The sequence below is a fragment of the Anthonomus grandis genome, chromosome 4, assembly GCF_022605725.1.
Source record: "Anthonomus grandis grandis chromosome 4, icAntGran1.3, whole genome shotgun sequence".
NCBI classification, from domain to species: Eukaryota; Metazoa; Arthropoda; class Insecta; order Coleoptera; family Curculionidae; genus Anthonomus; species Anthonomus grandis.
In genome coordinates, this window is record NC_065549.1 from 26,161,477 (window position 1) to 26,185,336 (window position 23,860).

Here is a 23,860-nt window from a genome sequence, read left to right on the forward strand (position 1 = left end):
ATTAAACATCCAAACATAGAACGTCTATTTCAGTCAACAATTAGTTTGGCAAACACGTTTATTATTGTTTTTTAGGACATTACTTATATTCAAAAATAAATAAAATCCGTGGTACTATTGTTGTTATTGTTAAATACCTTTTGCGCCATATTATTATTATTATTATTATTAATAATAATAATAATAATATCTTATCTTTTAAATATTAATAACATGCAATCTCACCTTTTAGTATATAGCGCAGCCGATGCCCTTTGCCCCTGTGCACATGTTGAAGTCAAACAAAGTTGTTGTTTACTAATTGTAGGCTTTCAATGTTCTAAGGTAAGAAGTGTTTAAAATTATCCTTTTTTTATAAATGGAAAATTTGTCAATACCCATGAATAAAACAAGAGGCTTTTACACACACGTGTAACATAGAATTTTTTTTTCTACTACCGAAGAAAACATCAACAAAAATCAAAAACACCAAATTACTTTACGCACTTAAATGACTACGATAAAAAAAACGTCAAAATATTTTTTGAGAAATTATAAATTAAAAGTCAAAGTAATCGAGGGGTATTAAATCTGGCGATCTGGGTGGCCATTCAATGAACTCTCGTCTGCCTATCCAACGATGTGGAAAAACTTCATCTAGATAATTGCGAACGGGTAAAGCATAGTGTGGGGGAGGCTCCATCTTGCTGAAAAAAAGATCGTTGGTGCATGTCAGATTCTTCCAAATCCTGGATACAATCATCATCCGATAGCTTTTGAAGTAAGAATATTTTATAAGGGTGGAACTTTACTTTTTTCAATATTTTATGCACAGTAGATCGCGATAAATTAACATTAAAAGCCGCGCCTGTGACTTTGGGATTATCTTGGACCGTTAAGCTCATCTTATTGAACCCCGGCTTTTCGAACGAAACTTTTCTTCAACTCTGCTTACAATGCTTTGGTTAATAGGCGACCGATCAAGATGAGTTGCATTAAACATCTGAACCACCTTCTTTTGAGTACGCTTCATATCTCCGAAACCAATCATGTACAAGATTTCGATTCGTTCACGTTCGGTTAATTTTTTCACATTTCATACAATAACAGTAGGTAATAAAGTGTAGTTACTAATAAAACGCAGAATGACACGGTTTTCGTTTAAAAAGAATAAATACCACTTGCAAATGTAAAAATACTTCAAATAGTTGCACCAAAATACATTTACTTTTTGACACCGGCAACAAATACGACAACAATAACTAAAAAAAACCAAAATACCAACATTTAATATAGATAGGTATTTCTTTAATTCTACATGTTATCAACATTTTTCGTTCAAAATTGCTTATGTAACTATATTCATTTGTACCATATCCTGTAAAAAAATGCATTCTTTCTGATTCTGCATTAAAAATGGTGGTTTACATTTAAACATATTGAGGATGTCATTTCTTTTTTTAAGTATGTATGATGAGAAAACTCCAAAACACTGCGTTTTGGTGACTTTTGCGCCCTCTAACTTCATTCCCGTAGGTTTTACAGCTTATACCAGACCAGACCAAAATTGTAGAGAATTTCTTTATTTTTTGTTCTATAAAATTTTCTGTGAGACTCACGATTTGGCCAAAAAATTGAATCAAAAAACTTTTTGGCGTTTGTTACAAAAAAAAATAGATGTTACATAAAAAAGAAAAAATTTGTTACATAAAAAAAAAGAAAAGAGATGATTATTGTTAACCTACTTCACCTCTTTACATCCTTAGGGTCTTTTGTGGGTCGGCAATAAAAAAAGTGTGTTGTCATTAAAAGGTAAATCACAATTTATTTATTTATCACATTTGTACTCTCGTTTATACAATCTTTACCAATTACTGATGAATTTAAATATAAAGTGAATAATTTTATGCAGGACTCAAGTTGTAAATTATAACAATGATTACTACCCCCAGCATAGGTATGCGCGGTTTACGTAGACTTTAAACTAAAGAAGATATAAAATATATAGTACTTATTTTATTGTAGTTACTTGAATTAATGTTATGTTGTGTTGTTAAATTTAAGAGGTTTATATTTTATGGTTTATTGAAACATTACTTAATTTGTTTTTCGTAATATTGTTGTCCGCAAAATAAAGTAGCCATCCAAGCAACTATTGGTAAGTACAGGTCAGTCCAGTATCGCGTATACAGAAGATAGTCAGCATCGGCACATTACATCAGATACATTTGATCAAATTGCATGGCAATAAAGGAAGTGGAAAGTACAATAGAGATGAAGAAAAACTAAAGGAAATAGTTGTAGACTAAAAGCCTAGGATTTGATGGCCTGAAAAGAAGACTCTATTGAGTCTCCAGACAACTATACATTTTATGAATATTATAGTGTTATTTATCAATAGTTTACTCACCCATTGATTAGATTTGTTAGGTGGCCATAAAATGCTTAACTTACGTTGAGGGTTAAGGTGGAGCCCCCCAGGTTTGTTGAGTTAATGCCTATTCAAAACACATTTTTTAAAAGAAAAGACCATGAAAATGGGTTTGTAAAATACCCTTTTTAAGTTACCAATGATCACATTACCGGAAATCAAGTAAGAATTTTAAAAAATGTGGAAACTTACCGGTGAGAAAGGTTATGTAAACCCAACATCCAATATAACCTATTCTACAAAAATCCGGAAATCTATTCGGACATCGCGAATCAGATCCGTTTAGGCACACAGCTCTATAAGGGATGAAAGGAGGTGGATGTTTTTAAATCCGATATTTGGCGATTTTTCACTGGGATTCTAAAATTATGATTCGACACGATTACTTGATATGACTTGATGTTTTTAACGATTTGTCGACGACACGCTTGGGTATATCGTATGCACCAGACGATATAGCTTCTTCCTTATTTAATACCTGCATAATGTGCCAGCATCCTTTTTTAAACGTATTTGTTGCATTGATTGTTTACCAATAGTCATATAAGATTTTCATTAGTATATTATCAAGAAGCTTTCTTAAAAACAACAACTAATAGATCTAATTCGACCCTATTTTTCACAATCTTCTGTTAATAATAGAGGCAGAGGAAGTAGATGCTACCATTGAATGGGCAGTTTTAGTATGCCACAGATTGTTACCAAACAAGCATTGATTCTAGATTTGGAATTAGCGAAACTACTGCGTAAGTCATTGGACCCATAAAATTAATGAAATTATTGACAATCACCTTGCTGATCGATTCTTTAATTTTCCAAATATAAGAGATGAGAAACAAATTAATAAATTAACGTTTATGAACAGATCCGATTTCCCTGGTGTTATATGGGTCCTATTGATTGCACCCATGTTGCCATATTAAAACCAAAAGTGGATGAACACAACAAGTTTTTGTGACTTTCCATGAATTCAATTATTATTTCCCAATGGGTAGTGGTGATTTTAAACGACACTTTTTTATTTTAGAGAAATAATATAGGCATATAATTAAATAAAAAAGTACGGAGGTGTAAAAAATTAACAAAATAAATATAGAAGACAATTGACGCTTCCATCTGTCAAATATTAGGGAAAATAACAAATATATACCAAGAAACCTAAATCAAATCGAATAAAACGAGTTTAGTCGACGATTGAAATTTAGAAATCATTCTCGTCGTCACGACTGAGTCGCGATCGAATTCGAAGTCGTGATCGTATCGAGATCGAGTCGTAATTTTAGAATCTCAGCCAAGACGTAGAGATCGAGAGACAGTCACAAGCGGCAGTAATTTCGAACTGACAGCTGACAACCCACTTGACAAACCAAACCAAAGGGCAACAACCCATTTAGATGTACCATCTGAACGAATTCGTTCGCAGAGCATATTATTATGGCCAACCCACACCTGCACAACGCAACGCACGGATGTGATCGGTTGAATCAATAAAACAGGTTGGATATTATTTTCGATTTCATATCTATATTTGTTTGGTCGATATATTGGAATATAAGTTTATTTTATATAGTTGTAAATATAGAAGATTTATTTATATCGACTATTATTCTTTTAGTAAATAGTTTCATTGACCTGACCAAGCCTCCAATGAATACGCTCGCAAATATTCCTCATTACCGAAGTTCCAATAAACTACCCAAAATGATAAGAATTTAAAAATTAAATTGTGGAGTTTAAAAAAAACCGTAACAACATTACCTCACCCAAAAAGAAAAAATTTCACCGAAATTTTGCTGACCCACTGGCAGTGAACAATCATCCATCCATAGATATAATCAAGTAAAAAAAAAACATATAAAAAAATCGTTATCACGTATCAGAACGATTAGCTTTAATATTCTTAATATTCCATACTCCCATATTCCGTCCAGTGACATCAACTAACTCATAAGTCCAAGGAGAAACCACTTTAGAAATAGTAAAAGATCTCACATATTTTGGTGCAAATTTAGCAGTGAATTTCTTTGCTGCATCTGCGATTACATAATTTTTGGGCCAAACTTTTTGACCTTCCAAATACCGATCAGGACGTCTATGAAGATTATAGGCATCCCTAGACTTCTCATACGCTTTAATTAATCTTGCTCGGACATCAGCAAAAATTCTCTTTAGAAGTTTACTCTTAGCTAAGGGATCCAAAAACGATGATAAGGCTCACCGTTTTCAACATTCTGATCAGGAGCCTTTCCAACAATTGAAGTTCTCTCCCAAACATAATAAAGTTTGGTGTGTAGCCATGAGATTCATGAACTGCCGATCTTACAGCATAAGCAATTTTAGGGAAATACTGATCCCATTTGGAATTTAGAAGTATAACTTGGATATATAGCATGGAATTTAACCCACGATGAGTTCGCTCAACAGGATTAGATTGTCGATAGAGCAGTAAATCGATGTTTAATTTTGTACTGACTAGTCAAAGCTTGAAATTCTTTACTCTTAAATTGCGCATTGACAGCAATAAAAATTTCTGAAGCACCAATAGAGATAACATAATATTCAATCCACTTAATATTATTCCTGGTTGTAGCACTTCTAAGACGACAAAATAGAAAGGACAAATACGTCTGGCAACATCACATTTCATACCAGGCCAATAATAGAACTGAGAAATTGGAGAACTGGTCTTAAATATACCTTGATGTCCACATGTTGGAGGATCATGATTGAGCCTAATAATTTTAGTTCTTAAGGCTTTAGGCACCACTTTAAGCAAACTATTTTTAGGTTATAAAATCTCTTGAAAGGGGTGTTTACACCTTTTTCATATCTTGCTGTCTATAATTCGCCATAAAGGAAACTTCACAAACATATCACCTTCATAAGAAGAATCATCTTGAATACCATCATCAGAACGATTAGAAGAGTCATTTAAATCTGAAATATCTAGAACATCAATAACCGGAACAGAACGTAACATCAGGAACAACGTTATCCTTGCCTTTTCTATGCACAATTACGAAATCATACTGCTGAAGACGTACAGCCCATCGAGCAATTTGACCAACAGGGTTTTTAATGCTATTCAACCATTTCAGACTATAACGTCAGAGTCAGAACTGTGAATTTGGTCCCTTCCAAATATGGACGCAACTTTTCTATGCCAAAAAGAACTGCTAAGCATTTCAGTCACCGATTTCCGTCTTTCATTTTTATTTAAAGATCTACTTAAATATCAGATGACTTTCTTCTCTCCATCCTGAAATTGAGTTAAAACAACACCCAACCCAAAATCAGAAGCATCACACTGAATAAATGGAGAATCAAAATCAGGACATGACAGGACTGGAGCTTTTACCAAGGATTTTTTAATTGACTGTGTTGTGTGTTATAAAGCCCATGTGTGTTAAAAGACAATGAAAGACAATGCGAATATGCGTATAGTAATAGGAGTAAGTCTTAAAGTGCCTAGAAGGTACTCATAAGGGAAAAATTTCGTTTTTTAGGGTCGTACCTTTAGGTTTAGTTAGTTTTTAAGATATTTTATTGTTTTGTGTTGACATTTCTACTTGGCTTCTAATCAGTTTTGTTAAAGCTTTATTTTGTGAGTCACTTATTCGTGTTACTGTGACTCAGGTGGGATGATGTTGGAGCAATTCAGTAATTTTTTGTTTAAGTTATTTCTACCACCTTGATCATTCAGCGGCAATTTGACAACCCCGCTCATATGTCTCTGGGATTCAACGCCCCAAAAATATCGATTTATCGATTGGGTCAGTTCATATTTAGGCATAGCAGGCAACTGCTTTCAAATGGAAGGGCGGTTTTTTTTTGTTAACTAGTTGTCAGTTTGACTGTTTTTTACCTGTCACTGTGTAAACTGTTACCATGACGTAACTAAAGGATTGAATTTATTTTTGGCCTTTTACTTTCCTGAATTGAATTTCGTCAGTTGTACGCTGTAATTGACTCTCGGTAAAGTCGACATAACAGATATATTAGGTCAATCTCACGTTGGTTATCTTTATTACAAAAAAAAAAAACTCGAACAATGCGACAGTGTTAATGGTGGAGTTCTGCAAGCAAGACTGGAAATGGACTAAAAAGAGGAAAAAGCTATACCGAAAACTATCACATCTTTATTTTTATGAGCTTGCCTGAACCGCCTCTATTAATTACATTAATAAAAGAATAAATACACTTATAATAAATATAGTCCACTTCTCTCTAACAGCCTAAATTTAATAATTTGGTAACAAATGGTATTTCTTTGTAAATAAAATTTATATTTATTTATAATTAATTAATTAGGACAGTCACTCGATTTTCGAAAGACTAATTTTCATTCTAATAATTGACCCTTCAAAAAAACTTACGTCTTAATTAAGTCTTCTTGGGTCCGGTAAAGTTGTGTGGTCAAAATATTGATAAAAAAGTGAGGATGATTGGAAAAAATACAGAACTTTGGAAATTATGAAGATTTTTCTACATACGTTAAATACGTAATTATTGTCAGCTTGCAGAAGCGCTCTTGATTTTGCTATAATTAAAAAATATATATATCGGGTCAATTTTGGAACTTTTTCGGGCTAAAATTGTAAATTTATAGGATTTTTTATCAATTTTAGATAATAAAGGCATAATATAGTTAGATTTTACATTACATGAATAGAACACATTTATCAGGTGTTAAAAAATAGGTATTATTTACTTAAATTATTTGATATTTTATGTAATTTAATATATTATAAGAATAAGTTTTGAAAAAAAATATAAATTTTATAAACATAATTTAAGATATTTAATTATTAATAGGTAAATAATAACGATGAGGTTTAATGTAAATTAACTTATAGTCAAAACAATAAATATCTTTATTAATAAAACATTAATATAAATAACTAAGCGCAACCATAAGAACTTATATCCAAAACTATAATCTAATGATTAACAGGGCTACCTCTCGCGTGTCAAAGGTATTGGGACTCAACATGCACAAGGGGCGTACGCTTGTATGTACACACGCATATACAAGCACACTGTACGAGTGCACTGTATAGAAACACGGGGCCATCGCCACGTAAACAAATACTATAATAAGACACGACAGAAAATTACGATAATCTTACTAGTACAGTAGCCAATAAATAATAAAATAATAATTTGTTGCCGTAAGTGACATTTGACAGTCTTTTTTATTTATGAATTGATCCGAATTTACATATTTGATATTCGTGATTTGCGTATGGAAATTTGTGTTTATCACCTAAAGAAGTGAGGTAAATCCTTCTAAGTTACAGAAATTGGTTACTTAAGGCTTTAAATTTAAATTATTAGCATACATAATGATCAACGTGATGGCTAGTTGAATATAGATTGCAGTTAAGCCGGGTGTAATTGTGAATAATAAGTAAGTAGAAAATCCTTTATAGTTTTTAAACATTTTACATTTTTTTACTTCATTCTGACTTTTTTATCAATAAAATGTTCAAAGTCAACATTCTATGTAAAAATTTAAAAAAAAAAATCGATTTTTAGACGTCCCTTTAACTTTACCGGGCCCATCTTCTTTATTTTTTTTAATACTTATATTTTATTAAATTTAAAATTAACCTGATCGAATATCGAAAAACAAAACATTTTGTGCAAGACTGCACCGGTTTTTTTTCTTTTTTTTGTATGTCAGTTGTCATGGCCTTCCCATGTTAATTTTACTCTTCACATCTAGCCGACGTGCTAGACAAGAAATTACCAACTGCCTTATTCCACATCAGTCAAGACGGAAAATTTCGTACTTATGTTGCTTTCAAAAGTTTCACATCTTTCCAAGAATTTTGGGTTACGTTTTAAGATATTTGCATCAAGGAAGAAAAATGACGCCCTCTTTTGAGGCTAATGTCGTTTTTTAATTAAAGACAAGAAGCAACTGATGAGTATGGTCTTCTAAGAGTAGAAGGTCGACTGCAAGCTTCAGGTCTCATTCGGCATTGTGCCTTGTTGGACCTCCGATTTCTAATTCATTCTTGTGCTTGATTATTTTTCGAATCTTAGAAAAGTATAAGAAAAGAAAAACCTTACATAAGAAAGAGTTGATAACTGGTCAAGCTAGTTTTTATCCGATTCTGCTTAGGGAGTTTGACTACTGGGTCTAATACAGTCAATGAGAATTTATCATTTAATAGTTTTGTTTCAGATCAGAACCGTTCCGCATTTTTTTTATACCTATTTCTGGCTTTTTTTTGGCATTTAATGCTCCAATACTTCTAATCTGGGATGACCAGTCAGCGTTAACCGAAGTAACCTTTAAAAGTGACATATATCAAAATAAAGAATGTTTTCTAAATTGCATAAAAAATACATACAATATACATAGCCAAATACAAAATTTTAACCAAATCAGACAAATGAGAAGAATAATGTCATAGTCATGTGACCATAAAACCAAATATATCAAATATTTGTTGAAAATTATTAATAACTGTATCCTAAATAAACCCCAAATGCCAAATTTTAACCAATTCGGACCAAGTTATGATAGTCACGCAACCTTAAAACTCACTATGTCGATTATCTTTATTATAACAAATTGTGCTCCTCGTAATTGAAACGATAATTAATTAATTCAAGACTTCATTTATTCTAGTATGCTGTAGCGTTTTTATTTTTTTTGGTTGCTTTTGTAAAGTAATAATTTAATTGTTTGATAATGGTACTGATCGCGACATCTAGTGTAAGGTGGGTTAATGACATTGTAAAAATGAGAACTCTTAGAAGGTTCACCCTACTTATAAGTAGCATATCTACATGTCGTTAGCTGTTCTTCGTTTTGAAATTTTTAAGCAATTTATTGGAACCAGGTTGTTTTCTCTCTCTGACTAAATTGATTTTTCTATCTGTCTGTTCTTTGTCCTTGGTTAAAAGTATGTTACAAATTTTTATTAACAATTGAGCAACAATTGAACAAGTGAGAGTAGCATTTTCAGACTTTGTAACTTTGGATTTGAATGTTAATTTTGACTACAAACTTATCACAGAATAAAAATCTCCAAAATTATTAATAAATAGAATTAATTTGTTCAACTTAAATTGACCTTAATTTGTACGATAAAGAAAAAAAAATTATAAAGGTTTACCTGGTATAGTAAATGTGGGTACATTTCCAAAAAACATGGAAAACTTGCTACTGTCCATTGTAGCTGACGTCACAATTAGTTTTAAATCATGTCTCCTGGCCACTATCTCCCGTAACAAACCAAAAAGCACATCTGTGCTAAGTGATCTTTCATGCGCTTCGTCCATTATAATCGCACTGTAGTGGTCAAGGTCTGGTTCTCTTAAGCTCTCACGTAATAGGATACCTTTTAGGATAAGTAACAAAAATTACACAATAACACAATTCTATTTAAAAACCAAATACACAATATCAATGTCACATTCATTTATTTCTATGTACAAAATGATCTCCAAAGAATATTAATTTATTTTTTATTTCTTGATTTCAACAGCAAAGCCAAAAACATACATAATTTAATATCATAATGGTAATACAATATAGTAAGAAAAAACAGCCGTAAGGACTACTAAAGGAAGGTATAATATGAAAAGTCAGTATAAAAATGCATTATTTATCAGTTTTAAACAGTTAATCAATGACAAATCTTTATTTATTGAAATAAAAGATCCGAGGCTAATTAAGTGGTATAATGGTCTCAAATCAAGTGAACAGGATACCACATAACATAATGGAGTTTGTGACTCTATAATGAATCAAATTAAATTAAACAGCTTGTAAAATCGTAGGACAAGAAAGAATAACATAATAATGTATATAGGGTGAATATGTCGCACTAAGTTACCCTACTTTAAAAAAGTTAATATCAAAGTTTCGGAAAGGAATTTGTGACAACGAATAATATGACCGTTGATTGAATATTTGGGAAGATACGCAATCCTGTGTTAAAAAGTGTACCCGGTCGACTACCGGATTGCAGTTTCAGTCAAATCTAGGAACGATTTATTTTAGCTGCGTTGACTTGGCTTTTGACTTCTTTGGGTCAGGTTTTCAACGACGCTGGAATCTCCAGTTAAAGTCCAATTCAGAGATCTATTAGAATCTTTGATGTGTCGCAGATGCCGCACTAACTAGTCCGTGCGCCTATGTCGTATTTATTGACGCATGATATACATGTTTAAATGGCAAAATTTTATATTGTTTATCTATGAAATCATTTTAAATATCCGTAAAACCCCATGTTTTATACTATTTTTTATTTTTCTTTCGAAAATGTCAATTTTTAGAAAGAAAATAATATCGCAAGAAAATAATATCAAAAAATTGACCGCGAACTAAAATCGAAGCATTTTACAAAATATTTTAAACACATCCAGCACTCACAGACTTGTCACCTCTTTTTAGCCAGTCTATTAAACAAAGATAAAACACCTGCGTTCTGGCGATTCCTACTTTAGGCGGTGCAAGTGATTGTGTATCTCTCTCTATCCCACTGATTTTGAGAATTACGGGGCCGTACCCAAATAAATTTTTGGGCTGTTTTTGTATTACTTTCGACGTGTTTTTAAAGAGATCTTTAAGAATGGGTCTATCGCCTTTAAAATAGTTGTTGGATGGGTCTATCATCTTTAATAGTTGGGAGGGGGGTCATGTGAGGTTATTATTATTTGATGGGTTTTGCCAGTTTTGCTTTTTACACCTTTATGAAAGTGGTGAATTTAGAATTTGGCCTGTATTCGTTTAATTTTTTTGCAGTTTTTACTGTGAGGAATTGTGTTTTTTTATTTGTGTTTGTGGATTTGTTTTGGTATTATACCTAAAGACCTTAAAATGTTTCGACCCTGGGAAAATAGGCAAAAAAATTTGGCAAATGAAGAGGGAAGTGTTTGTGCGGGGTGCACAAGAAAGACAATAACATTTGTGATGAAAACAATAAGAGTGATCTGGACAGTGATTTAGACTTAAATAGTTCTGATAGTTCATTTTCTACTGTTGAGGAAGCAAAAAGAAGCAAGGGAAGTAGAAGCTACAGGGGAAAGTCAAGCAGTTTAAAAACATAATTGTTTAAGTACAGATGCCAAACAAATTTATCTAAATGTCTATAACAATCTAAGGAATGATCCTCAGTTCACAAATGATTGTAGTGCTTCGCAAAAAACAGCTTTTTTAACAGGGATACCCTATAGTACAATATGCCTGTAAAAAAGGGATTAAAGACAGAATAAAAAGGAAAGATGCAGGACAATCAAAGGGATTTGACATGTATATTGCCAAATTGCTATGGAAAGGTGTGTATTCTAAATACAATAACAATGAGGTTCTGACCATAGAGACAGTGAAGGACAACTTATCGGCAAGGGACTAACATTTCTCAGTCTCAACCTTGCGGAAATACCTGATAAAACTTGGATGTAAGTTTAAGATGGTTAACAAAAAAGCTCCTGTAATGGAATTGTCAGGTGGTGTATAGAATATTTGAAGAAAATTAAAGAATATTGGGAGTACGAAAGATCCGTATATTATTTAGCTGAAACATGGTATGATACATTTATGATTGATATATGATTTTCATTCTCTGGGAAAAAGTCCCTTTTTTGCCATAGCAAGAAAACCATATTTTTATTAATTTAACAAGTTTAAAATTTTGTTTTTTTAGAGCTTACTGCCCCTGTTTGTCCTTCAGTAACAAAATAAAGACTGCTTCTTCCACCATTTTCTGGAAAATCTCTTTTTTGCTATGGTAAGAAAAACACTATTTTTATTAAGAAAACAAGTCTAAAATTTTATTTTTTATAGCTTACTGCCCCTGTTGTCCTTCAGCAACACAATAAAGACTGTTTCTTCCTCCAAGGAAAAAAGTCCCTTTTTTGCCATAGTAAGAAAACCCTATTTTTATTAATTAAACAAGTTTAAAGTTTTGTTTTTTTCAGCTTACTGCCACTGTTTGTCCTTCAGCGACACAATAAAGTTTATATAATGTAATGCTTAAGTATCCATATGCTGATGTGCGAGATGAAGTTGGAATCCATAGCGGCAACAGAGAAACCGTTTCCTTCCTTAATGGAAGAAACTGCTAAAGAACAAAGGCAAAAAAACAGAATTTAGAAAATTGTATTAACTCCTTGGGCCAGATTCAAAACGAGTGGTTAAATTTATAAAAGTATTTAGTATCCTCACTGTAGTTTTAGGATCCAGTATACTTAAAATGTAGTGTTTTGTATAAGATTTTTAGTTTTTAGTATAAGCATTTATTTTTTTTAATTTTCATCTAATCTCTCCTAATATGCACAATAACTAAATATGAGGCAAACAAATTAATAAATATTACATTCAGGATGTAAAGTGTGTTTTTTTTATAAGTAAAACTTGTGTCTTTTACACGCATAAGATATAGACAGCTAGACGATTTTTAATGTAAATGTTTATATTAAAAAATATACTTCCAGTTTTCTGACTACATAATTACTTTTTATCAAAAGAAGTTGGTACTAAATATAGAGATGGGGACATTGAATATGGCAGCCAAAATCCCCAATAATAATCACCACCAAGTAAAAATAAATCTCAATACCCAAAAAAAGGAAATATATAAAATTTGAAGACAAACCAAAACATGTTACCCTTTTGTGTCAAAAAGTAAATATTTAATGCCTTAATCCACAGAATAAATAAGCCTAAGTAATTCGTATCACCAATTCTCTCATCAATTGTTATAAACACCCCACTGGTGGCGCTAAAAACTAAACTTATTAAATTAAAATTTTTAGTTAAACTCATTTTGCGTACTTAAATCTTATATTTAAATTAAATATTATCTTGCTATCAACTATCCTGAATTTCTAATTTAATAAAACTAAACCCAAAAATCCCGAATAATAAAGTTTTAAATACAAATAAATTTTAAGACCGGACCTGTGCAACTTTTCACGCTTCAATGGCCTTCAATGTGACGTCTAACAAAATAGTATGTGGGCGCATGTAGTCAAATTTTACGAATCAAACGTATAAATTCTTAAAAAATGCTTAAAACATTTATTTAATGGAATGATTAAATTTCGCTTAGAATATTACTTAATGACTCTTTTCACATAAAATTTTGCGATTTAAACATGCATGAGCTACATACCCCTTTCACTCTATAGAATCATTATTATTTGTTAAGTTAATTTTTAGCTGTATAAGCAATTTCATTTACTTTTTATGCTACCAACATTGCAAATTTTCAACATATTTACATATTAAACAGCTTGATAGGTAAATTATCAGAAAATGCAAAACTAGTTGTTAACGTATAAAATGTCTCCACCTGGGACGAACTAAAAAATACTTTATATAGAAACTTTGCGGACAGACGCGATGAAACTTGCTTAAATAGAGATTTAGTAATGCTACGCCAACAAGGCAATGAATCACCACAAAGTTACTATGATAGAGTTTTAGAAATATTAAATTTATTATGTAGTTACGTAGATGCACACGAACCTGTTCAAACAGCCTCTATTAAAAGAGAGATGTATAAAAAATTAGCATTAACCACCTTTATCTCCGGACTAAGAGATCCCTTAGGTAACACTATTAGATGTATGAGACCAACAGACCTAGCCGAAGCCATACAATTTGTGCTTCAAGAAAATAATACAAAATATTTTCAAAATAACTATGTAAATAATTCTATTAGAAACTCACAACCCCATAACAGTAACAACTTTAGTAATAATAAAAATAGAACAAACCCCCAACAACAAATGACCCCTAGGCACTATCAAACGCCACCACATTTTAATAATCAAACCAGATCATTTCCAACTGGCCCTGTCGATATTAGACAAAACCCTAATTATAGACCACCCCGTCTAAGGACAAATTCTAAAGTCTTTGGCAAACAACATAATGTTTTTAGACCAAACCCTAACAGACAATTTCCGAAACCAACCCCCATGTCGATTTGTACAAATAACACAAATTAGCCTTCTACTTCCAATCAGAGAAATACATATTTCCAAAATAATAACCAAAACCGCCCTAAACCCATTACGGAAGAAGTTTATAATACTGAACTTGACTCTACTGAAAACGAATATCCATATACTTCTTATGATGAACAAGGTTACTTCGAGAATCAACCCCCAGAAAGTAACTATACTGTACAAAATGCTCCTTACGAAGATGAAGAGCAAAATTTTCAAGGTTTAGCCCAAGAAGATACCCAACTTTGACCAAAAAACCCCTAATTCTACCTATAAATACCGCTAATAACATCAGCGAACTACCTTACATAGTTTTCCCCGACCAAATATTAAAATCCTAATTGACTCAGGATCTACAAAATCCTTTATTGACCCCCAAATTGCATTCAATATGTACCCTGATTGTATAAAAGACGACCCTTTTATAGTAAGCACAGTATTCCAAAAATCTGCTCATAGATTTAGTGCATTTCTACCAGCTTCTAGAATATTTAAGTTACCCCGAAAAGAAAGTCTTAAATTTTATTTATTTAAATTTCATAATACTTTTAATGGACTTTTAGGATTAGATAACTTAAAAGATGTACAAGCAAACTTAGATTTTAAACACGGTTATTTAGTTACCCCCTATGCAAGAGTAAAACTACATTACCATCAAACTAAACCAGAACTCAATTGTATCACTGTCAAACCTAGATCGGAACAAGTAATTAAAATAAAAACAACAATAAAAAATAGCGAAATAATTATTCCTCACCAAAAATTTCACAATTGCGAAATACCTGAATGTCTAACAATAGCAAAAACGGGTTAGCAATACCAACTATTTTAAATAATACTTGCAATCCCATAACTTTAGATTTTTCCGAACCAATAGAAGTAGAACAGTTCGATAGAAAATTCCTTGAAACAATTAATTTTAATAATTTTGACGATTCCCCAAAACCATCAAATTTAGACCTTTCAAAACTTTGAACCTTTGAAAACTTTGAAAGAATTGACCATCTTAATTCGGAAGAAAGAAAAAGTATCCTGAATCTTTGTAAAGAATTTTCAGATATCTTCTATAAGGAAGGTAGAATCCCAAATAAAGAAAATGTTAGACCAAAAAATTATCAGACCATCGAATTCACCCTGGTCCGCCCCCATTTGGGTTGTACCAAAAAAATTGGACGCTTCTAATAAACAGAAATGGCGTGTAGTAGTCGACTTTAGAAAATTAAACGAAAAAACCATCGATGATAAATATCCATTACCTAATATCACAGATTTATTAGACAAGTTAGGTAAATGCCAATATTTTAGTACCCTAGACTTGGCATCTGGTTTTCATCAAATTGAAATGAATAAATCCGATATCGAAAAAACAGCGTTTAATACGGAAAACGGGAATTTTGAATTTTTGCGTATGCTCTTTGGCTTAAAGAACGCCCCCGCTACTTTTCAACGGGTCATGGATTCAATTTTACGCGGAATTCAAAACGAAAAATGTCTTATACTTAGATGACATAATAATATTTTCAACATCCCTTCAAGAATATATGGAAAGTTTAAGAAACGTTTTTAAAAGGCTAAGAAAATCAAACTCAATAAAAGTGAATTTTTGAGACGCGAAGTTGCATACTTAGGACATGTAGTAACTGTAGTGTAGTAACACCCGAAGGAGTGAAACCCAATCCTGAAAAAATCATGGCTATTAAAAAGTTTCCCATCCCTAAAACAACAAAAGAAATAAAAGGATTTTTAGGACTTTTAGGTTACTATTGTAAATTCATAAATAATTGTTTTGACACCTGTAAAATTCTTCAATACCCAGACTTTTCCAAACCTTTCAATTTAACTACTGATGCAAGCAATGTAGCCCTTGGAGCCGTTCTTTCACAAGGACCTATTGGTCAAGACCTCCCTATAGCTTATGCATCACGCACCCTTAACGACTCAGAACAGAATTTCTCAACGATTGAAAAAGAATGTTTATGTCTTGTATGGGCAACCAAATATTTCCGCCCCTATCTTTTTGGTCGAAAATTTAACATCATAACTGACCACAAAACCACAAACCCCTTCAGTGGCTTTTTCCCTTAAAGATCCTTCTTCAAAATTACTTCGATGGCGTATAAAACTTGAGGAATATGATTATACGATCATATACAAAAAAGATAGCTTAATACCAACGCTGACGCCTTATCACGTATAGAAATTCACACAAAGGAAACACCAGGCATCGAAAACTTAAAAACATACATGGACGCTTTTAATAAATCGCTTGAACTAGGTCAAGAACTGTCCGAAAACACCAGCCAGAACAATGACAAAAACCTTGACCTAGATAGAATTTCTGTTATCGCCCAAGCAGACGATGAACCAGACATACCTCCTGATGACGCAACAATCCACACAAATGCCGAACAAGATCCCATTGTAGGCATACCTATTTCTGAAACCGCAGTAAATTACGGTTCAAATCAGATATTTATACAGAATGTTCTACATTCTCCTGCAAAACCTATTATTAAGATCTTATTTAATAAAAAACGAAGAATTACTGTTCAAATATCAAATGACAATTTCGAACAAGATATATTAAATTTTATGAAAGAACATATCGTACCCGATAAACAATACCATCTTTATTTTGTTGATCCAAATATATACGAACCCTTTTGTGAAGTCATTCGAACCCATTTTAGATGGCCTTCAATAAAATTTAAACGTTGTCTTATTAAACTCATAGATGTAACTAATAAAAACGATATAAAGGAACTAATACAAAATTATCATAAAAGTAAGAGTAATCACCAAGGAATTAAAGAAACAACTAAAAAACTTAGAGATAAATAATACTGGCCTGAACTTAGAAGCTCTGTTCAGACGTATATAAACGAATGTGAAATTTGTGCGCGTAGTAAATACGAAAGAAATTCCGTTAAAATTCCTATGAATATCATCCCTACAGCAACAAGACCTTTCGAAATAATCCACCTCGATACGTACACTCTAGAACAAACAAAATTTCTTACAATTATAGATAGTTTCTCAAAATATGCACAAGCATATCCTCTGGATTCCCTAACTGCGATAGAAATTGTAAACAATATGTTAAGTTACTTTTCACACCACGGAGTTCCAAAACAGATTATTGTAGATAACGGAACAAAATTTAAAAACACTGTTGTAACAGAACTACTAACGTTACACAAAATTAAAGTTAATTTTTGTTCACCACATCACCCTGAATCCAATGGTGTAATTGAACGCTTACATTCCACCTTATCCGAACATATTAGACTTCTTAATAATCAAACATTTAAAGACACACCGATAAATCAACAAATCATCTATGCTATTTTAGCTTACAATCACACTATCCATTCTGTGACCAAATTCAAACCTATAGACATAATAAATGGCCATATTACATCTGACGATGTATTTGACATCAAATTAGACCAATTAATTCTCAGTGACTATGTATCCAGTCATAAAGAAAAAAGTAAACTGTTGTATTCTCGTATTAACGAACAACTAATAAATACAAAAGAAAAACTTGCTGCAAAAGTTGCAGTAATGTAAATAAAGACGATCCCCAAATATTTGTAGAAGACCAAATGGTTTATCCTAAAAAACATACTAGGCAAAAAACCAGCGATAAATTTAACAAACCCTCAAAAATAATCCACACTAATTTAGAAAGAAAAACCACTAAATTAGAAACCCAAGAGAAAATCCATTTATCTAATTTAAAACGACCTTTAAAAACAAAATATAGTTTCCGTTAGAGACCAAATCAAGTTTGAAAAAATAACAGATAACTCTGGACTATTACCACTTAAATTAGGTGAAGCAAAATTTGAAGAATACACACATACATTACTATGACCTTAACCCCTTAATAACAGAAGTCAACAAACTTCAAACAAAGGTAGCCAACGTAACGAATACCCTAAATAATAACACGGGATATAAATCAGAAACAGCTGACTATTTAAAAATATTAACGATAATACAAGACCAAGTCGAAACTAAACTAAAAGAAATAGTACCACACCCACACAGAATCGCGCGAGGACTTATCAATGGTATAGGTTCAATATTTAAAAGTATCACGGATAATTTAGACGCCTCCGATGGAGAACGTTATGAAAAATTAATTAACGACTTACAAGAGAATCAGTAAACGCTAGGTTTAAACATTTAAAAGGAAAATTCAATTTCCCTTAATTAACTTAAAAAGTTTAACACAACAAGTTCAAATTACATTAAACATGTTTTAAAACAAATCATTAATTTGTATGAAATAATCGATTCAATTTTACAGGATATCGAAAATACTTTAACATTTTCCAAGTTAAGAATTTCACACCCTAGTATAATTAAGACTGAAGATTTATTTAGTGAATTAAAACGAATTCAAAAATTACTTGGTGTAAAGCATATGCCTTTAGAAGTCTCATTAGAAAATACCTTATTATATGAACAAATAATTAAACTAGATAGTTTTGTCCTAAATAATAAAATTACATTTCTTCTTCGCATTCCAATAACTAATCAAAAAGATTTTAATTATTTTCACCTTTACTCTTTACCAGTTTATAAACAGAGCATGTTTAAGGTTATAATACCAAGAAATAAATTTTTGCTAAAAAATGAGTTGCATTTCTCATATCGGGCACTCAAATGCCAAGAGATTAAAGAGAAATTCTTTTTCTGCGACAAAACAAACCTACAAGAGATATCACCAACAAGCCCTTGTGTAGTACAGCTGTTGGAAAACCAAGGTCAATCAACCTGCCAACCAGTTGAAGTTAAAGTTTCCAAACCAATATTTAACCAACTAGACTTCTCTAATAAATATGCTGCAGCCCTTCCTAACGAGGAAACCCTCCATCTAGAATGTTACGACCAAGAGGAATTCATCAAACTTCAAGGCTCCTTAATCTTTGAAGTACCAATTAACTGCCAAATCGCACTTAATCAAGAAGTAATAATCTTCAACCATCAATCGATAGGAAACAATAATTATCAACCCATATTGTTTCCTGACTTTAATGTAAACGTCCCAATTTTACCCACACTTAAACCTTAGCGCACACATTGATGACATCAAACTAGATGACCTAAATAAACTGCGTAGCCAAATTCTCCATAACCAACCGAAGCTGTTGTCCTTCCATGACGCAATCCGCTACCCCAGTATTTGGACAATCCTTATATACCTGACACTAGTAGCTGCCATTAGCTACTTTGCGTACAAGAAGCTGAAGCTGAGAACGAAAGCTGCCCTTCCTTGATACAGAAGGCACCCCAGCAGAACACTTACCCGAAGATGACGTCATTCAACTACCCCGCCAGACCGTGTAGTTGAATCTGAGGAGGGAGGAGTTACATACCCCTTTCACTCTACAAAATCATTATTATTTGTTAAGTTCATTTTTAGCTGTATAAGCAATTTCATTTACTTTTTATGCTTTCGCTTTTAGTTTACGAATTGAGTCAGAGCTAAGCCATTGTTTTAAACATACCATATTATATATGTATTATTAATGAAATAAAAGTTTTTTTAAAAACATAAATTCGTAGTATCGAATTTTAATTCATGTCATGTGGCAATACAAGCAACACCGCCACACGGGCTATTCGCGGCACATCAAAGATTCTAATAGATCTCTGAACTGAACTATACGCGGCCGTGTTGGATATTGTTTTAAGACATGGGATGATGCTGCCAAATATGTTTTTATTATTTTTTTAACATACAACAAATACAGTAGTGTCATTTAGGTGGTCAAGTGATGAGTGATCTACTTAAGGGTGAGGGCATATTGAAATTTCTTAAAAGTTAAATTTTATAAACAAATAATCACTTACTAAAATATGTTTTTGAGACAAAAATTAATACAAAAATATATATAAAAAGTTATTTTTACAAAATTACCAACAAAGTTTAATACAAGTTATAATTCCAACAACAAACATTATGTTTTCTCCATTTTGTGTTCAAGATGATTAAGTTTTTAAATAAAAAGCCTGTGGCACTTAATTAACTAAAAACTAATATACAAAAAATATGTGGAACAAATTTTAGATAGAAGATATAAGTAGGTTTCACGTAAATATTATAAAGAATAATTGAAATAATTCATAAGACTTAATACCTATGGTAATATAACTTCTTGATCAATATTTTTTTTTTGTAAAAAGTAACCCATTTTGTCATGTGATTCAATATCTGAAAAATTGTGCAGCGTAGTGAGATCTGTAAAGTAAGGGATTCTGAGTGAGGATGTTAATAGAAATAGAAATTAAGCCACATTTTAAGTTTTAAGCAACATAGGCAATTCCTCAATTACCGTTTGTTAAAACTATACTTAAAAATATAAAAAGATACGTAGTAACAACAAAAAAAAAAACAAACATTTTGTTTAAAGACCCCGCATCACGGCTATACAGGACGTCAATAGAGGTGATATAATTATAGGGAAGTTGAGCAATATAGTTTCCTTTTATAATAAAACCCAAATATTTCCTAAATTTTGCAAATAACTGAAATTTGGCAAAATCATTTTAATTTTTTTCTAGCGTTATTTAAAAATATATATATACGTTATTTAAAAAGTATTTACTAAACGAATAAATTATTGTGACCACTTTTTCTCGCCTATGCGATGACACCTTTAAATTTAAAATCCGATGTTCTGTCTTCAAAGAGTCATCATCAACTTTGTTTTTCTTTTTCGGCGCTATATTGACCATTTGCAGTTTTGAATAGCCCTTTTAATTATACCTTTTTAATGAGGTATCTTGTATTTCGAATGAGGATTTAGGGTCATCCTCATAATATTATATACCTATCTCTCTATCGCTGTTTAAAGTTTTAAAATAAACAGCTGTTTAAAATATTAAAATTCCAATACGGCGCCCATAAGAAAAAACAACCATTATAATGGAAAATGTATACAGGATGACCTCTTTGGAAAAGCTGAGATACAGCCCTAAAATCCTAAATAGAAAGATACATAGTTAAATCAAAGATACATCATCTCGAAGCTCTTGAAAAACGCTTTTCAATGATACTGTAGAAAATCACATTTTTGAAAATTCTTCTCTAATGAAACCAAATTTTTTAATATTATTTAATTAAATGTTCAAAAGGAATCAAATATTTAATATATAATATATTCAAATATGCTGGCATGAAAGGTACTTAAATTTCATAGTTTCAAGTTATATCCCTTTAAACTGCAAATACTGCAAGAAGTTAAAATTAGTTTAAGTAATCAATTTATATAGGTAATGAAAATAATAGGTCCCGTTATATTTCCTTAAGGAACGCCGATTTTATATCAATTCTTGGACAAAATTATCGCACCACTGATTATTTTGTCAAGAAAATTTAAATAAAAATAATTATCAGTTAAAACAGTTTTATATGTTTAATTGGGGCAATCAGTCCTCTTGTTATCTATTCCTTCACTCTCTTTTTAGTGTTTTAAACACTTCTATTCTCTCAGATGCCTTCATAATTTTTGAAGTTTTTTAACAAAAATCATGGTAGCATCTTCAAAGTCCTGAATTTCTGTAACCTCCAGTCATAGTTTGTGAAGATTAATGGTAATAATTCCAAGTCATTAATGTTTCTTTTGGTATATTTATCTTGTTTATTTGTGAAAATTTTGAATGTTATGTTGCAATATTGACCATAATTGGATAGTGATCTATGACACAAGTAATATATAGCAATTTATTTGTTTTGTTGTTGTGCTGGTGTTGATAAAAAATGGATGTAAGCAGAAGTCTGAGTCATATCTAGTTGTTAGTTTAATATAGAGCAGAAAACCACAATTTGACACGGGACTGAGATATTCATTTACTTTACAGGGTGTCCCATTTTGGGTACTTTTTGCGGGATATCTTCGTTATTTTTAAAGATAGAGAATTGCGGTTTTCGCGATACTGTGCTACTTTTTCGTAAAACTAAAGATGCTGTTAACAAACTTTTTATAGCCCTTTTATTTTTTAAGATACAGGGCATTTTCATCACAAATTTTGCCTGTTGAAATAAAAGTAATAATTTATCAAAATTTTCTTGGTGAATCCTGACTAGTTATTACTTAAAGACTATAAAATTAATAAATTTTTGCGGAATATCCAAAAACATTACATTAGAACACCTTGCCAAACTTTAAAACTGTTTTATTTGAATCATTCGATTAAAAAACAATGATTTTCATTAATCCAAAATTACACAACATGCATTCGACAATAACCATAGAATAAACTGGAATGCTTCCTCAATTTTAGCAAAGGAACCAATTTCAAAATTACGTAAACTAAAGGCAAGTGCATTTATAATGTTAAATGAAGATAAATGCTTAGCTACTTGTTCGGTTGATTTTAATAATACATGGATTCCTTTGTTAAAAAGAGAGGTAGAACAGGGCATTCTCAAAATGAATTAATAATTTAAAATAAATGATATTCATATATTTTCTATCATTAAATTACATTAAGATCATTAAATTACATTAAGAAAAACGCAAAACCGTTTAATTTTAAAAGAAGTAACCTTTGAATTTTTTGTTATCTTTCAAAACAGTTTGTCAAGCTATTAATCAGCCAAGAAATTATATAAAAAACAAATTAAAGTAATTATTAAAAGTATTTAAAGGGAGGAGTTGTAAAGGAAGTATTAACGAGAAATTTAAAAGATAAATAAATTTTTTAGATTCTAAATTTCTATAAAATTAATTTAACTTTATTTACCTTGATAACGGTAGTAGATATAACTACCGAAACGTTGGTTCAAATTAGGTATTTTTATTTAAAAAGTAGGTATTCTCGTTGTTTTTATCGTTTTTAATTTTAATATTCATAACAAAGTTAGGTGGATATTGAAAAGAAAAAACAAGCTCAGAGATTAATAGATTAAACCTTAGCTCCTAGGTATATAAAAATAATCTATTATACCTTAAGTAAATTATTGTATTTAAAACTTATTGAACTTAAATTAAATTAAGTATAACGAAATATATCATTAAAGATTTACGTTCATATTTCTTTTAAATACGTGAATAAGTCCATTTTCTTCTTCTTTTCAATTTTTGAGCGTGTGAGATAGTATTTTCTAAGTTGATTTTTGCTATAAGTGACGTAATACCCAATAAAATAAGTAACTCATAATAGATCTAAGTAATAAAATACAGTAAAAACTATTTTTGCGTGATTACTTAATTGAAAATTAAGACTTTATCTCATTCATGGCACCCTATTTAAAATTAAAAAAAAAAACATTTTTCTATGATTATAATACAAAAAAGTAGCAAATGGGGTATCATTGTTTTTTGAATATGATTTTCTATTGATATCCATACTACCATACCAAGTGTTCCATATAAAATAAGAAAGTTAGTGTCACACAGAAAATAACTGAATGTTAAAATATGCTCTTATTAAAGATTACTTAACTTTCCA

At 31.2% G+C, this 23,860-nt stretch overlaps 1 protein-coding gene across 4 annotated transcripts in view; it reads right to left on the reverse strand.

Annotated features, from left to right (window-relative positions):
• The window catches only part of LOC126735327 (pre-mRNA-splicing factor ATP-dependent RNA helicase PRP16), a 229,036-nt gene that overhangs the window by 71,510 nt on the left and 133,666 nt on the right, over positions 1-23,860 (reverse strand). For 3 of the 4 annotated variants that reach the window (XR_007660373.1, XR_007660372.1, XM_050439281.1), the window contains exon 8: positions 9,544-9,768. The exons of the other annotated variant lie outside the window; for it this stretch is intronic. Coding sequence is in view for 1 of the 3 variants with exons in the window: in XM_050439281.1 (XP_050295238.1) it covers positions 9,544-9,768 (225 nt within the window). In the remaining 2 variants the exon portion in view is untranslated. The remainder of the gene's footprint in view (positions 1-9,543; positions 9,769-23,860) is intronic. 4 annotated transcript variants of the gene reach the window in all.